The sequence below is a fragment of the Rhinopithecus roxellana genome, chromosome 10 (assembly GCF_007565055.1).
Source record: "Rhinopithecus roxellana isolate Shanxi Qingling chromosome 10, ASM756505v1, whole genome shotgun sequence".
Classification (NCBI taxonomy): Eukaryota; Metazoa; Chordata; class Mammalia; order Primates; family Cercopithecidae; genus Rhinopithecus; species Rhinopithecus roxellana.
In genome coordinates, this window is record NC_044558.1 from 60,313,903 (window position 1) to 60,332,221 (window position 18,319).

The 18,319-nt window shown below is 43.3% G+C and overlaps 1 protein-coding gene across 8 annotated transcripts in view; it reads right to left on the reverse strand.

Moving 5' to 3' along the window:
* ATF1 (activating transcription factor 1) overlaps positions 1-18,319 on the reverse strand; it is a 58,088-nt gene that overhangs the window by 30,913 nt on the left and 8,856 nt on the right. For all 8 annotated transcript variants that reach the window (XM_010385340.2, XM_030939362.1, XM_030939357.1 and 5 more), the window contains one exon: positions 8,576-8,674. In XM_010385340.2, the coding sequence (XP_010383642.1) occupies positions 8,576-8,668 (93 nt within the window). In that variant the 5' untranslated portion in view covers positions 8,669-8,674. The remainder of the gene's footprint in view (positions 1-8,575; positions 8,675-18,319) is intronic.

An 18,319-nucleotide genomic window follows, 5' to 3' on the forward strand; every position in this document is an offset into this window, starting at 1 on the left:
TTGTACTACACCTGGGAGTCATTTTTAAATAGCAAAATCACCAACAAAAAGGAGAAAAATGCAAAAAAATGTGGTTATACTAACAAGACCGCAAAGAGGCCAATTGTTTATACTATGAGAGCTGATGCAAGAAGAAACAGCGTCACCTTGTTTGACTTCAGCTAGGAATATAGGGAATAGGCCGGGCGCGGTGGCTCACGCCTGTAATCCCAGCACTTTGGGAGGCCGAGACGGGCGGATCACAAGGTCAGGAGATCGAGACCATGGTGAAACCCCGTCTCTACTAAAAATACAAAAAATTAGCCGGGCGCAGTGGCGGGCGCCTGTCGTCCCAGCTACTCGGGAGGCTGAGGCAGGAGAATGGCGTGAACCCGGGAGGAGGAGCTTGCAGTGAGCCGAGATCGCGCCACTGCACTCCAGCCTGGGCGACAGAGCGAGACTCCATCTCAAAAAAAAAAAAAAAAAAAAAAGGAATATAGGGAATGACTCAAATTTTTTGCCACTTTGCACATGTCCATGAATAACCGCAAAAGTACCATGAGTATTGTTTTTGGAGTTAGAATTTTATCAAGTAGACAAATTTGCAAATACAGAATCTGTGAATAATAGGAATCAGTTCCAGCTACTCAGGAGGCAAAGGCAGGAGGATCACTGGAGGGCACGAGTTTGAGGCTAAAGAAATACGATCATGCCACTGCACTCCAGCTTAGGCAACGGAATAATACTCGGTTTCCAAAAAAAAAAAAAAAAAAAAAAAGGGGGCCAGGTGCAGTGGCTCATGCATGCCAGCACTGCACTCTGGGAGGCTGAGGTGGGTGGATTATTTGAGCTTAGGAGTTTGAGACCAGCCTGGGCAACACTGCAAAACCCCATCTCTACAAAAAAATACAAAAAAATTAGCCGGATGTGATGGCACACACTTGTGGTCCCTGCTACTTGGGGAGCTGAGGTGGGAGAATTGCTTTAACACAGGAGGTCAAGGCTGCAGTGAGCTATGTTCACGCTACTGCACACCAGTCTGGGTGACACAATGAGATGCTATCTCACACACAAAAAAAAGATTGGCTATAAAAGTTAATTTTTATTCCTCATCTTATTTGACCTATCATCCACATTTTACACAGCTGACCATCACTCATGCTGACTTCCAAGATTTGAGTTACTCTTGATTTTCCTCCTACCTCATTGACAATCCCTCTTCAATCTCCCCAAACTCCAAATGCTAAGGAAGCCCAGATCCATTGACTCATCTCTACAATACTTACCCTTCAGTAATCCCATCTAGTCACATGACTTTGATCACACTACACCCACGTTAAAGAGACATCGTTCCACAGTTCTTGGATGCTCTATTTTTCTGTCCTTTCCTTTGTTCTCTGTTTTCACAGTGGGTAATTTCTACTGACCTATCTTCAAGTTCACTGATTCTTTTCTTAGCTGTGTCAAGTCTACTATAAACCCAAACACGTAGTTCACCTGTGTCACCATTTTTTTTTTAGACAAGGCCTCACTCTGACACCTAGGCTGGAGTGCAATGGTGCAATGTTGGCTCACTGCAACCTCTGCCCACTGGGCTCAAACAATCCTCCCACTTCAGCCTCCTGAGTAGCTGGGACCACATGGTATGCACCACCATGCCTGGCTTGTTTTGTTTTGTTTTGTAATTTTAGTAGAAATGGAGGCTTGCCATGTTGCCCAGGCTGGTCTTGAACTCTTGAGCTCAAGCAATCTGCCTGCCTCGGTCTCCTAAAGTGCTGGGATTACAGGCGTGATCCTCACGCCTGTAAAAATGGTGTGGTGACACCATTTTTATTTCTGACATTTCCATTTGACTTTTTTATATAGTTTCCAACCCTCTGCTGAAATTCCTCAGCTGTCCATGCATGTTTTCTACCTTTCCCACTGGAGCCTTTAACATATTATCCATTGTTATTTGAAATTCACTCTCTGATAGTTCCAAGCTGGGTTATTATCCTGAGTCTGGTTCTGTTTATTGCTTTGTTTTTTGACAGTGAGTTGTTTTTATGTGTGCTTTTGGTATGTATTTTGTAATTTTTGCCTGAATGATAGACATCATGGGTAAGACAGTACAGACTAAAGTAAATAGTATTTATCTTCAGAAATGGGAAAACAAGAGGGTACACCTCTTCACTAGGGTGTGTGTGTGTGTAGGTGTAGAGAAGGGGTTGAGTCATCTATTCAACAATTGAGCTGGGTTTGGATTTTGTTGTTGTTTGAATTACCTTAAGAGTACTACCAGCTTCCAATTCCTCTAGTGTGACTTTCTGCTTAGGGTGGGGCTGGTATGTCAGAGGGTTTTTCTCATTGTTCTTGCCATATACTCAGCCTTAGGCTTCATCTGTGCTTCTGCTCCAAAGAGTCTCTCTCCATACTCTTGTCCCTCCCCCAGGGGTAGATTGCTATTGCTTGACTTGACAGCAGCAACAGGGAGGTTCTCTGTTGTCCTGGTCCAGTCTCAGTCTCAGGTAGGCTCTATGTCCCTCGGTTACAGGGGTTGGGGCTTTCTCCCAGTGGCAGAAAAACTCTAACAGTCTAAGCCCTTAACAGTTTCCTGCCATTCCCTCAGGGTTTGTGGGTTTTCTTTTTCTTTTTACTTTTCCCAGACACAATGGAAAACAGGGTTTATTCCCTTTCTCCCAGTGGCTTAAAGATTTTTTCCAAAGGAAAAAAAGGTCCAAGTAGGCCTATACAACCTACCAAGGCATTCTCTGGTCTTCCTTGTGTCCCCAGCCCCATTTTTCTCCTAAGCAACTGTTGGAGGTCCTCGGAGAAAAACCTACAAGAGGGTATGACCTGTCTTTGTGTCTGCAGCTCCCAAGGATTCTACATGCTCACGCTTGCCTACGCTTGGACTTTAGCAATTCATTAATTTTCCTGCTAGTATGCAGCCCTGCTTTCTTAATGTGCTCTGCCACAGGTGAGCCATGCCCACACCCCACCTCTATGAGTTTGTTATTATTTTATAGAACATACAACATATTTTTGTTTTAGGGTAAGAGTAACATTCTTTCCAGCTTTCTACATCCTAGGGGGGAGTCTGGAAATCATTCCATGATTATAAATACCACCTATATAGCCACAGCTCCTAAATTTAGATTTCTAATCAGGACCTCTCTCCTGGACCCCAGACTCATGTTTCTAGCTGCCTACTGATAAATCTACTTGGACGGTCTGCCCAACAGATTTTAGGGTGGCTCCCATGATCTGCAGCTCCTGGTGTTTGGGACTTTGTCTAAACCTCTCCCCTTGAGAGTGGGAGGGACTTGTGACTTGCTTCCAACCAACCTTATTAGACAAAGATGATGGGATGTCATGTTTTATCATAAGGAAATGGGATGTCATTCCTTTGATTATATTATGTATAAGACTCTGTCTTGCTAGCAGCCTTGCTCTCACTCTCCTGCTGGACTTGAAGCAGGCTGCCATGCAGTGAACTGCATACAGAGAGGATCACATGGCAGGGAGTTACTGGTGGCCATTAGGAGCTATGGGCAGCCTCCAGCCAAGAACCAACCAAAAAACTGAAGCACTCAGTCCTATAGCGACAATGAAATGAATTCTGCCAACAAACTAAGTGAGCTTGGAAGCAGATTCTTCTCTAGTCTAGCCTCCTGCTAAGAATTCAGCCCTAGCCAATGCCTCAATTGCAGTTTGGTGTGAGACCCCAAAGCAAAGAACCCAGTTAAGATATGCCTGACCCCACAAAAACTGTGAGATAATAAATGTGTGTTGTTTAAAGCTATTAGCTTTGTGGTGATTTGTTCTGCAGCACAGAAAACCAACACAGATACTAGTACAGACATAACATGCCTAAAAGCCAAATTCCTGATTGCCAACATTCCCCCAAAAAGAAAACGGGAAACATCCTCCAGTGTTGTCAATAAATGGCAGTTACATATATACATGTGTGTGCACATATATATATATATATATATATATATATTTTTTTTTTTTTTTTTTTTGAGACAGGGTGGGTCTACACTGTGTTACCCAGGATAGTCTGGAACTCCTGGGCTCAAGCAGTCCTCCCACCTGAGCCTCTGAAGCAGATGGGATTACATGCATGCACTACCACGCCCAGCTCAAGTAATTTCATTCTTACAGTTGCTCAAACCAAAACTGTGACGTCAATCTTGGCTCCTTCCTTTATTTAAAACTCCACATCCAATCCAAAAGCAAATACTATTGGCTTTACAACCAATATATATCCAGAATCTTAACTTTGTCTCATCACTACCACAGCTACCACAGTGGTCCAAGCCATTGTCATCTCCCATGTACATTACTGTAATGCCTTCTAGCTCGTTTTCCTGTTTCTACTCCACAAAGCAGTCCGAGGGATTCTTTTAAGAGATGCCAGATAATGTTTCTACTCAAAACACTCTAAAGGTTCCCCATGTCACCCAGATTAAAACACAAAAATTTTATAGTGGCGTATGGCCTGCATTATCTGGCACTCTCCCCTCTTCGCACCCCAACCCTCTCTGCGTCATCCTCTATCAGTCCCTCTCCCAACACACTGGCCACCTCGGTGTTCCTTGACTGTATCAAGCACATATTAGTCTCACAGTTTTACAACTGTTGGTCCATATAATTGAACAGGTATTTCCTCAGACGTATGTCTCTAACTACCTTGTATAAAAAGAGAAGTCCCCTGTCCTCCACCACTAACTTCCTCTTTCTCCTATCCTGCTTTGTCTCCATGGCACATAGTACCAACTGATACGTTTTGTTGCTTGTCTCTCCAAAATTAGAATATAAGTTCCAGGAGAGCTGAGACTTTTGTTCACTGCTATATCCCCAGTTTATACTGAATTATTATAAAATACTGTTTCCTTTATGTAATTTTTTTTTTTTTTTTTTGAGACAGGATCATGCTCTGTTACCCAGCCTGGAGTGCAATGGTGCAATCACGGCTCACTGCAGACTTGACCTCTGGGGTTCAAGTGGTCCTCTCACTTCTGCCTCCTGAGTAGTTAGAACTACAGACAAACGCCTCCACACCTTGCTAACTTTTAAAATTTTTTAGTAGAGACAGAGTCTCACTATGTTGCCCAGGCTGGTCTCAAACTCCTGGGCTCAAGTGATCCTCAGTATCTCAAAGTGCTGGGATTACAGGTGTGAGCCATCATGGCCAGCCATTTTTTTTTTTTTTTTTTGAGACAGAGTCTCACTCTGTCACCCAGTCTGGAGTGCAGTGGTACGATCTTGGCTCACTGCAACCTCCCGGTTCAAGCAGTTCTCTGCCTCCCGAGTAGCTGGGATTAAAGCTGCATGCTACCATGCCCAGCTGATTTTTGTATTTTTAGTAGAGATGGGGTTTCACCATTTGGGCCAGGCTGATCCTGACCTCATGATCTACCCGCCTCAGCCTCCCAAAGTGCTGGGATTACAGGCGTGAGCCACTGCGCCTGGCCTGCCAGCCATATTATTTTTTAAAATCACTATAAAATGATTTACTACCTAGAAATGTATTTATTTCGCCAGGCGCGGTGGCTCAAGCCTGTAATCCCAGCACTTTGGGAGGCCAAGACGGGCAGATCACGAGGAGATCGAGACCATCCTGGCTAACACGGTGAAACCCCGTCTCTACTAAAAAAAAATACAAAAAACTAGCCGGTGCGGTGGCGGGCGCCTGTAGTCCCAGCTACCTGGAGGCTGAGGCAGGAGAATGGCGTAAACCCAGGAGGCGGAGCTTGCAGCGAGCTGAGATCTGGCCACTGCACTCCAGCCTGGGCGACAGAGCGAGACTCTGTCTCAAAAAAAAAAAAAAAAAAAAAAAAAAAATGTATTTCTTTCACCTCACCGTAAATATGCTTCTGAGGAAATTTGGAGAAGAGTCATATCTAACCAAAATAACTGAAATATATAATCAAAGAAAGATTCCACCTTATTTTTCTAGCACCATTTGGAGAAGACACTGCTATTCTTCACAGATATAGCCAAATAATGCAGAAGGATATATCAAGCTTAAAGGATTAACCCTTTGGGTCACTGGTTTTCAAACCTTTTGATCACAAATCCTTTCAACATTCTTAAAACTTACTGAGGACCCCCCAAAATTATTTGAGTTATATTTATTAATACTTACTATATTTAAAATTAAATTTAAAAAAGGTAGCAGTTCATTTCAAAACACAATAACAAATCCATTACACGTTACCATACCTATTTCCATTAATACATTTTCAAAAAAAAATTAGTGAGAGAAATGGCATTGTTTTACATTTTCGCAAATTTCCTTAATATCTGGCTTAACAGAAAACAGCTGAAATCAGCCGGGTACAGTGGCTCATGCCTGTAATCCCAGCACTTTGGGAGGCCGAGGTGGGTGGATCACTTGAGGTAAGGAGTTTGAGACCAGCCTGGTCAACATGGTGAAACCCCATCTCTACTAAAAATACAAAAATTAGCTGGCTGTGGTGGTGGGCACCTGTATTCCCAGCTACTCAGGAGGGTGAGGCAGGAGAATCACTTGAACCCAGGAGGCAGAGGTTGCAATGAACCGAAATCACACGACTGCACGCCAGCCTGGGCAACAGAGCAAGACTCTGTCTCAAAAAACAAACAAACAAACAAAGAAAAAGAAAACAGTTGAAATCTCTTCTGATTCAACATTATGTTATCATACATTGTTTTGGTTGAATTATATGAAGAAAATCCGCCCTCACATAGATATGCAATTAGAAAAGATATGTAGTGTTTTAATAGCCTTTTCATTTACTTGTATTCTTTGATACGACAGCAAAACTCAGTAAGTTATAGTTTCTTAAAGGTTATTTGCTATGTACAGTCTGAACTTTGTGTATTCTGTTAACATTAAAATCCATTAGTCTAATCTTGCACTTTAAATGGCTCTTACACTCATGCAATTTTTTTTTTTTTTGGAGATAGGGTCTCACCCTGTCACCCAAGGCTGGAGTGCAGTGGCAAGACTATAGCTCACTGCTGCCTTGAACTCCTGGGCTCAAACAATCCTCCTGCTTCAGCCAAGTAGCTGTTACTACAGGTGTTGTAGTGCCACCACACCCAGCTAATTTTTAAAACTTTTTTGGCCAGGCGCAGTGGCTCACGCCTGTAATCCCAGCACTTTGGGAGGCTGAGGTGGGTGGATCACCTGAGGTCAGAAGTAGTTTGAGACCAGCCTGACCAACATGGTGACACCCAGTCTCTACCAAAAATACAAAAAATTAGCTGGGTGTGGTGGCGGCGCCTATAATCCCAGCTACTCGGAAGGCTGAGGCAGGAGAATTGCTTGAACCCGCGAGGCGGAGGTTGTAGTTACCCGAGACCGTGCCACTCCATTCCAGCCTAGGCGACAGAGCGAGACTCCATCTCGAAAAACAAAAGCAAAGGAAACAACTCTAAATACGGTTAGGCCTCTTTATTCATGGGTTCTGCATCCATGAGTTTCACATCCGTGAAGTCAACCTACCACAGACTGAAAATATTCAGGAAAAAAAATTTCTCTATACCGAACATGTAGAGATTTTTTTTCTTGTCATACAGTATAACGACATAGCATTTACATAGTATCAGATATTAAAAGTAATCTAGAAATGATTTTAAGTATACGGGAAAATATGTAGGTTATACACAAACACTATGCCATTTTCTATCAGGGGCTTCAAGCATCACAGATTTTGGAATCTGTGGGAGGTCCTGGAACCAATCTCCCACAGATAGAGGGATGACTATATACTTAGTTTAAAAGAAAATAAAACCAAATGATCTTGACAAGATATTTAAAGGCCACCTTCTTTTCCTATAGTTTAACATTTTATACAGTCTTTTTTGCTTGGTTTTCTACTGTATTTTTTATTTAATTTTATGATATGGAGTCTCACTCTGTTGCCCAGGCTAGAGTGCAGTGGCATGGTCTGTGCTCACTGCAACCTCCGCCTCCCAGGCTCAAGCGATTCTCCTACCTCAGCCTCCTGAGTAGCTGGAATTACAGGCAACCGCCACTGCGCCTGGCTAATTTTTGTATTTTTATTAGAGACCGGGTTTCACCACGTTGGCCAGGCTAGTCTCGAACTCCTGTCCTCATGATCCGCCAGTCTTGGCCTCCCAAAGTGCTAGGATTACAGGCGTGGGCCACTGCGCCTCGCCTTTGCTTTTTTTTTTTTTTTTAACATTAATGCTGGGTGTGGTGGCTCACACTCGTAATCACAGCATTTTGGGAAGCCAAGGTGGGTGGATTATCTGAGATCAGGAGTTTGAGACCAGCCTGGCCAACATGGTAAAACCCCATCTCTACTAAAAATACAAAAAATAGCCAGGTGTGGTGGCAGATGTCTGTAGTCCCAGCTACTTGGGAGGCTGAGGTAGCAGAACTGCTTGAATCCAGGAGGCGGAGGTTTCAGTAAGCCAAGATTGTGCCACTGCACTCCAGCCTGGGCAACTAGAACAAAAATCTGTCTCAAAAAATAAAAATAAAAAAAATAAAAATAAATAAAAATAAAACACATTAATAATCAGTCTGAAACAAGAGATTAATCTGCATATAAAATATTCCTAACGAGCTCAGTATCTTGGCCGGTCCCTCCCTTACCTGTTGAGCAATATGAGAAATGTGAGCTCCCTGAACTGCTGAACCAGGTTGAGGTGCTCTCTCTGACGTGGTACTCTTGTGGGAATCTTCCATAATCAACTATAAGGGGGGAAAAGTCAGTTAAAATTAAATATGATACAGAATATTTAAAGTATACTATAGAGTCATATAAAAATTGATCATTTGGTTGCCTCATTGGAAAAGAACTGGTAGCAATGGTATAGAGATAGAAAGGGGACTTTGCATATTCTGTAATTTTTTTGAATTTTGGTCCACAAAAACATGTTTAAATGTAACAAAAGGCACATATGAACATAAATTATGATGATTAAATTTTCAAATGTTATCCCATTGAAGAATGATTACAGTCTTCCTGTCTATGGACACAAATGTATCTGTCTCTAGGGAAGTTTCTAAGTATACATATAGTTTTTTATATAGAGAATTTACTGAGTAAAAGTTGAACAAATAAATAAAATTGGCCGGGTGCGGTGGCTCAAGCCTGTAATCCCAGCACTTTGGGAGGCCGAGACGGGTGGATCACGAGGTCAGGAGATCGAGACCATCCTGGCTAACACGGTGAAACCCCGTCTCTACTGAAAAATACAAAAAAAAAAAAACTAGCCGGGCGAGGTGGCGGGCGCCTGTAGTCCCAGCTACTCCGGAGGCTGAGGCAGGAGAATGGCGTAAACCCGGGAGGCAGAGCTTGCAGTGAGCTGAGATCCGGCCGCTGCACTCCAGCCCGGGCGAGAGCGAGACTCCGTCTCAAATAAATAAATAAATAAATAAATAAATAAATAAATAAATAAATAAAATTATACCTAAGGAGGTTCTAAATAGGTTCCAGAAAACTTAGATAATCAACTTCAGGATATGCAGGCCGGGTAAGATTGAGAATAAATGAGCTATGAGAGATCAAATACAGCAAATAGGGAGAGAACCACTAACAAAGCAGCTGGTAAAAGATTTAGATAGAATTTAATGTTTTTAAAGGTTATCTGGAAAGGCAAAAAAAAAGAGAGGGCTAGCCAGCAAGCATATGAAAAGATGCTCAATATCACTAACTATTAAGGAAATGCACGGAAAACTACAATGAAGTATCACCTCATACATACCCATTAGAATGGGTAATATCAAGACACAGAAAATACCAAGTGTTGGCAAGGATATGGAGAAACTGGAACCCTTGTACACTACTGTGCTGGTGGGAATGTAAAGTGGTACAGCTATTATGGAAAATGCTATGGCAGTCCCTCAAACAAAAACAGAGCAATTTCACTTGTTGGTGTATACATCCAGAAGAACTGAAAGCAGGGTCTCAGAGTATTTGTACACCTATGTTCAGGGCAGCATTATTATTCACAACAGCCAAAAGGTGGAAGCAACCCAAATATTCATCAGTGGATTAATGGATAAATAAAACAGTGACTGTACATACAATGGAATATTGTTCAGCCTTAGGAAGAAACTCCTGTTACATGCTACAACATGGATGAACCCTGAGCATATTGTGCTAAGTGAAATAACCCGGTCATAAAAACACAAAAACTTTATGATTCCACTAATTTGACGTATCTAGAGTAGCAAACTCCATAGAAACAGGAAGTAGAATGGTGGCTATCAGGGACTAGGGGAAGGAGGAAATGGAGAGTTGCTGTTTAATGGGCATGAAAAAGTTCTGGGCTGGGTGTGGTGGCTCAAGGCCATAATCCTAGCACTTCGGAAGGCCAAGGCAGGTGGACTGCCTGAGCTAAGGAGTTCAAGACCAGCGTGGGCAACATGGTTTCTACTAAAATACAAAAGAAATTAGCCAGGGGTGGTAGCGGGTGCCTGTGATCCCAGTTATTTGGGAGGCTAGGGCACAAGAATTGCTTGAACCTGGGAGGCGGAGGTTGCAGTGAGTGGGATTGTGCCACTGCAATCCAGCCTGAGTGACAGAGGGAGACTGTCTCAAAAAAAAAAAAAAAGCTCTGGACATTGGTTGTACACACTATGAATGTACTTAACACTATAGAACTGTATGTTTAAAAATGGTTAATATGGCCAGGTGCGGAGACTCACACCTGTCATCTCAGCACTTTGGAAGGCCGAGGTGGACGGATCACGAGGTCAAGAGACCAAGACCATCCTGGCCAACATGGTGAAACCTCGTCTCTACTAAAAATACAAACATTAGCTAGGCGTGGTGGTGTGCACCTGTAGTCCTAGCTACTCGGGAGGCTGAGCCAGGAGATTCGCTTGAATCGGGAGGCAGAGGTTGCAGTGAGCCGAGATCGTACCACTGCACTCCAGCCTAGTGACAGAGCGAGACTCTGTCTCAAAAAAAAAAAAAAAAGGTTAATATGGCCAGGTTTGGTGGCTCACGCCTATAATCCCAACACATTGGGAAACTGAGGCCCAAGAATCACATGAGCCCAGGAGAGACCAGACCTGGCAACACAGAACCCATCTCTACAAAAAATAAAAAATTAGCTGGGCATGGTAGTATGCTCCTGTAGTCTCAGCTACTCAGGAGGCTGAGGCGAGAAGATTGCTTCAGCCCAGGAGTCAAGGTTGCAGTGAACTGAGATCACACTACCGCACTCCAGCCTTGTCTCAAAAAAGATGGTAAATTCTGTTACGTGTATTTTTCCACAATTAGAGAGAGAGGTTAACTAGGTAGCTGCCCCTTGGCTTCACTGAATTAATAACTGTGGCGTTTAAGCCTACATATTTTCTTCTTCCTTTTTTCTAAGTCAGAAAACTTTTTTTTTTTTTTTTTTTTTTGAGACAGGGTCTCACTCCACTGCCCAGGCTGGAGTGTAGTGGTCCAATCTCAGCTCACTGCAGCCTTGACCTCCCAGGCTCAACCCATCCTTCCACCTCAGCCTCCTGAGGAGCTAGGACTACAGGTGCATACCACCATGCCTGGTTAATTTTGGGAGGGTCTTTTCTGTACAGATGGGGTTTTGCCATGTTGCCCAGGCTGGTCTTGAATGCCTAGGCTCAAGTAATTACTGTCTGCCTCGGCTTCCCAAAGTGCTGAGATTACAGGTGTAAACCACCATGCCCAGCCCAAATTCATTTTTAACAACTGAATTGAACCTATTGTTTTTAGTCATTGGAAAAGGCATGAAATCGCTTCACACAGAAAGTAGTTTAAATTTTCTTCCCAGCCGGGCGCGGTGGCTCAAGCCTGTAATCCCAGCACTTTGGGAGGCCAAGATGGGCGGATCACGAGGTCAGGAGATCAAGACCATCCTGGCTAACACGGTGAAACCCCGTCTCTACTAAAAATACAAAAACTAGCCGGGCGAGGTGGCGGGCACCTGTAGTCCCAGCTACTCGGGAGGCTGAGGCAGGAGAATGGCGTAAACCCGGGAGGCGGAGCTTGCAGTGAGCTGAGATCCGGCCACTGCACTCCAGTCCGGGCGACAGAGCAAGACTCCGCCTCAAAAAAAAAAAAAAAAAAAAAAATTTTCTTCCCTCAAATACATCACTAGTCTTTTTCTTCTTACACGGAAAATACACAATAGAAAGAAAACAGGATGACAGATATTAATCACAATATTGTCTAATTTCTTGTAGTCTTCTATTTCCACAACTTTACTTAAAATCATAACCATATTACATGTACTACTTTGTATCCTCACATTTTGTATCCTGTTTTCATTTATCATGCGTATTTTCTAGGTTTTAAATAGAAACATATTTAAAGGCTACATAGGCTGGGCAGTGTGGCTCATGCCTGTAATGCCAGCACTTTGGGAGGCCGAGGTGGGCAGATCATCTGAGGTCAGGAGTCTGAGATCAGTCTGGCCAGCACGGTGAAACCCCATCTCTACTAAAAATACAAAAAATTAGCTGGGTGTGGTGGCACATGTCTGTAATCCCAGCTACTCAACAGGAGAATCGCTTGAACCCAGGAGGCAGAGGTTGCAGTAAGCTGGGATTGTGCCACTGCCCTCTAGCCTGGACAACAGAGCCAGATCCCATCTCAAAAATAAATAAATAAATAAATAAATAAATAAATAAAGACTACATAATACAGCATCCAGGGAATGTGCATAAATTGTATTTTTTTTTTTCCAAAACAATACTGTCATGAACATCTCTGGTGCATAAACCTTTTTCTGTAATTAAGATTTTTTTCTGTAGTTCCAAAAAACAGAATTACTTAATAATGTAAGGGAATTACGTAGGAAATATTTAAAGTGTTCTGAATGAATTATAGTTTATCAAAAGCACGTAAGGAAGCAATAGAAATAATTAACTTGATAGGCAAAAAATGTACATTGTTTCATATTTCTTTAATTCTCCATTAGTTGTGTGAGTTATCTGGTCATATCATTTGTCCATCCATTTACCAGAGTCTCAGTGTTTTCCTTCTTCTTTTTTTTTTTTCTTTTTTTGAGATAGGGTGTTGCTCTGTGACCCTGGCTGGAGTGCAGTGGTGCGATCACAGCTCACTGCAGTCTCAATCACCTGAGCTCAAGTGATCCTCACACCTCAGCCTCCCAAGTAGCTGGGACCACAGGCATACACCACCATATCCGGCTAATTTTTAAAATTTTTTGTGGAGACAAGGTTTTGGCCTTGAACTCCTGAGCTCAAGCGATCCACCCACCTTGGCCTCCTAAGTGCTGTGATTACAGGCATCAGTCACACTGGCCAATTCAGTGCTTTTTAATCTACACTAATACAAGGTAATCCCACAGACTAATATACAAACAGAAAAGGCAAAATCAGGTACCTTCTGCATAATATCTCTACTAAAAATACCTTTTAAATACTCTACTTCAGAAAATATAAGAATACAGAGCAAAGAAGAAAAAAGATCTAATCCTAAAGCACTGAAACTATAAAAGAGTTTTCATAATCTTGTTAATTACTAGAAATGATACTTTTGTTTTGATTTTGTTAATTACTAGAAATGATACCTTTATTTTTTCCCTCCATAACAATATCCTTAAGAATTCCTACTTCTCCATCTTGGACAATGTAGCAAGACCTTATCTCCATAAAAAAATTTTCTTTTAATTAGCAAGGTGTGGTGGCGCATGCCTGTGGTCCCAGATCCTGCAGGAGGTGGGGGTGCTGGAGAGGGGGGTGCCCACTGATACTGGAGGATCACTTGAGCCCAGGAGGTTGAGGTTGCAGTGGGCCATGATTGTGCCACTAACATTCCAGCCTGGGTGACAGCAAGACCCTGTTTCAAAAAAGTAAGATACATTCCTACTTCTATAGAAACTAATACGATCAACAAAAAAACACACATAACAGTAAAAGCCACTATAATCAGCAAGTAATATTTTGGACAATAATTATAACCACCTTTCCTACAAAAAAGATAACAGGGTGCACACTTATAATTCCAGCTACTTAGGAGGCTAAGGCAGGAGGATTGCTTCAGCAACCCCCAGGAGTTTGAGACCAGCCTGGGGAACACAGCGAGAGCCCATCATCTCAAAAAAAAAAAAAAAAAAGATAACATATTTTCTATTATTGCATACATGAAGAATCAACATATCAAATAAAGCTTTTTCCAAAATAAAAACAACTTTATAGTTTCATTTCATAAACAACAGTACATACTATTTTACTGATGTTATCAGAATATAACCTTTATTTGTTCACTTTTTTTAAGCTATTATTTCTAAAATTGAGGTTAAGATTAACAATGTGTTAAAAACTTGTTCAATACAGAATAAATTTTATGTGTACGAATGCACTTTCTGTAAAAATAAAGTAAGCCCCCAGTTAGCATATATAATCTTAACAGGAGATAACCCAAACTCAGGCAGAAACCAGGGAGTAGTGAAACACCACTTCAGAAGCACCATCAATGGCAATTGAAGGAACTGAGAAATCTTGGTGGGCTGAGACCTTGCTGACACAGAAAATGTCAAGCAAGGCAGAACACTTTTAAGAAAACTTGCAGCCAAGCGCGGTGGCTCACGCCTGTAATCCCAACACTTTGGGAGGCTGAGGTGGGTGGATCACCTGAGGTGAGGAGTTCAAGACCAGCCTGGCCAACATGGAGAAACCCCGTCTCTACTAAAAATAAAGAAAAAAAAAATTAGCCAGGCATGGTGGCGCATGCCTGTAATTCCAGCTACTCGGGAGGCTGAGGCAGGAGAATTGCTTGAACCTGGGAGACGGAGGTTGCAGTGAGCTGAGATTGTGCCAATGCACTCAGCCTGGGCAACAAGAGTGAAACTCTGTTTCCAAAAAAAAAAAAAGAAAGAAAAAAACTTGCAAGCAAACATTATATGCTAGACAATAAACTAAGAACTTTTTAAGCTCAACATCACTGATCATTAGAGAAATGTAAATCAAAACCGCGATGAGATACCACCTCACGTCAGTCAAATGGCGATTATTGGCCTGGTGCGGTGGCTCACACCTGTCATGGCAGCACTTTGGGAGGCCGAGGCGGGCAGATCACTTGAGGTCAGGACCTTGAGACCAGACTGGCCAACATGGCTAAACCCCATCTCTACTAAAAATACAAAAACAAGCTGGGGGTGGTGGCAGGCACCTGTAGTCCCAGCTACTTGGAAGGCTGAGGCAGGAGAATCGCCTGAACCCAGGAGGCGGAGAGGTTGTAGTGAACAGAGATTGCACCACTGCACTCCAACCTGGGCAAGAGAGCAAGACTCAGTCTCAAGAAAAAAAAAATATCAGCCAGCATCCTGGGCAACTGTGGTCCCAGCTACTCGGGAGGCTGCCCAGGAGGCGGAGGTTGCAGTGAGCCATGATTGTGCCACTGCATTCTAGCGTGGGCAGTAGAATGAGACTTTGTCTCAAAAAACAAAACAAAACAAACCAAAAAGAATGGCAATTAAAAAATCAACAACAGATGTTGGAGAGGTTGTGGAGAATAATGAATGCTTTTACATTGCTGGTGGGAGTGCAAATTAGTTCAACCATTATGGAAGGCAGGGTAGCAATTTCTCAAAGATCTAGAGGTAGAAATACCATTCGACCCAGCAATATCATCACTGGTATATACCCAAGGGAATATAAATCATTCTATTATAAAGATACATGCACACATATGTTCACTGCAGCACTATTCACAATAGCAAAGACATGGAATCAACCCATATGCCCATCAATGACAGACTGGATTAAGAACATGTACAATGGCCGGGCGCGGTGGCTCAAGCCTGCAATCCCAGCACTTTGGGAGGCCGAGACGGGCGGATCACGAGGTCAGGAGATCGAGACCATCCTGGCTAACACGGTGAAACCCCGTCTCTACTAAAAAGTACAAAAAACTAGCCGGGCGAGATGGCGGTCGCCTGTAGTCCCAGCTACTCGGGAGGCTGAGGCAGGAGAATGGCGTGAACCCGGGAGGCGGAGCTTGCAGTGAGCTGAGATCAGGCCACAGCACTCCAGCCTGGGCAGCAGTGCGAGACTCCGTCTCAAAAAAAAAAAAAAAAAAAGAACATGTACATATACACCACGGAATACTATGCAGCCATAAAAATGAAAGATATAATGTCCTCTGCGGGGACATGGACTGAGCTGGAAGCTGTAATCCTCAGTAAACTAACAAAGGAACAGAACATCAAACATTGCATATTCTCACTTATAAGTAGGAGCTGAATGATGAAAACACATGGACACATGGTGGGGGAAGCACACACACTGGGGCCTGTGGAGGAGGGTGCAGGGGGCAGGGGAAGGAGAGCATCAGGAAGAATAGCTAATGGATGCTGTGCTCAATACCTAGGTGATGGGTTGTTCTGTGCAGCAAACCACCATGGCACATGTTTACCTATGTAATAAACCTGCACATCCTGTGCATGTACCCTGGAACTTAAAAGTTGAAGGAAAAAAAAGGCTAGGTGCACTCCAGCCTGGGTAACAAAGTGAGACACCTGTCTCTTAAAAGAGAGAGACAGACAGAAATATATTTAGACAGTTACCTCACCCCAGCTTTAGAAATGGGGCAATTTGGCTGAGCAGATTGGTCACACCTGTAATACCAGAAATTTGGGAGGCCGAGGTGGGTGGACCACTTGAGGTCAGGAGTTTGAGACCAACCTGACCAACATGGTGAAACTCAGTCTCTACTAAAACTACAAAATTAGCCAGGGGTGGTGGCACACGCCTGTAATCCTAGCTACTTGGGAGGCTGAGGAAGGAGAATCACTTAAACCCAGGAGGTGGAGGTTGCAGTGAGCTGAGATCACGCCACTACACTCCAGCCTGGCAACAAAAGTGAAACTCCATCTCAAAAAAAAAAAAAAGAAAAAGAAAAAAGGAATGAAGGAATTCAGGCACAACAAAACTTGCAAAAATACAGTCGAGTGTGTTGGCTCATACCTGTAATCCTAGCACTTGGGGAGACAGAGGCGATAAGATCGCTTGAGCTCAGGAGTTTGAGATCAATCTGAGCAACACAGTGAGACGCTACTGTTACAGGACAGGAATCCCGATCCAGACCCCAACAGAGGGTTCTTGGATCTCGCACAAGAAATAATTGAAGGTAAGTCTGCAGTGTGAAGTAAAAGCAAGTTTATTAAAAAAATAAAGGAATAAAAGAATGGCTACTCCATAGAGCAGCCCCAAGGGCTGCTGGTTGTCCATTTTTATGGTTGTTGATGATATGCTAAACAAGGGGTGGATTTTTCATGCCTCCCCTTTTTAAACCATACAGGGAAACTTTCTGACTTTGCCACGGCATTTGTGAACTGTCATGGCGCTGGTGGGAGTATAGCAATGACGACAACCAGAGGTCACTCTCAGGCCATTTTGGTTTTGGTGGGTTTTGGCCGGCTCCTTTACTGCAATCTGTTTTATCATCAAGGTCTTTATGACCTGTATTTTGTGCTGACCTCCTATCTCATCCTGTGACTTAGAATGCCTTAACCATCTGGGAATGCAGGGTCAGTAGGTTTTAGCCTCATTTTACCCAGCCTGCTTACGATGGAGTTGCTCTGGTTCACACACTCTGACATTCCCCCCACCTTTTATAAGAGAACCCTTAATCCTAAGGGTTGCAGAGGGACGAAGATCCACCTTCTATAACTTCTTCAGGCTAAACAGGGGCAATGATATTCCTGCCTGCCTATGAGGGTCTACCGCATTCAGGGTAGAAAGGAGCTCAGTCAGAAAGCATCAGTATGGTAAGGTTCATTCATAACTCGAGTTTCGACAAAAGGTGGTATCTGGAAGATTAGTAAGAAAACATTCAGGCCGGGCACAGTGGCTCACGCCTGTAATCCCAGCACTTTGGGAGGCCGAGGCAGGCAGATCACGAGGTCAGGAGAGCGAGACCATCCTGGCTAACACAATGAAACCCTGTCTCTACAAAAAATACAAAAAACTAGCTGGGCGTGGTGGTGGGTGCCTATAGTCCCAGCTACTCGGGAGGCTGAGGCAGGAGAATGACATGAACTCTGGAGGCTGAGCTTGTGGTAAGCAGAGATCATGCCACTGTACTCCAGCCTGGGCGACAGAGCAAGACTCCGTCTCAAAAAAAAAAAAAAAAAGAAAACATTCAGTAAGCTTGTCCTGTATTCCTATGCAAAAAGTATAACAGCAATATATTCCACAAGAGTAAAGCAAAATAGGCTGGGTACAGTGGCTCACACCTGTAATCCAGCACTTTAGGAGGCCAAGGTGGGTGGATTACCTGAGGTCAGGAGTTCGAGGCCAGCCTGGCCAACATGGTGAAACCCTGTCTCTACTAAAAATACAAAAGTTAGCTGGGCGTTGTGGCGTGTGCCTGTAATTCCAGCTACTTGGGAA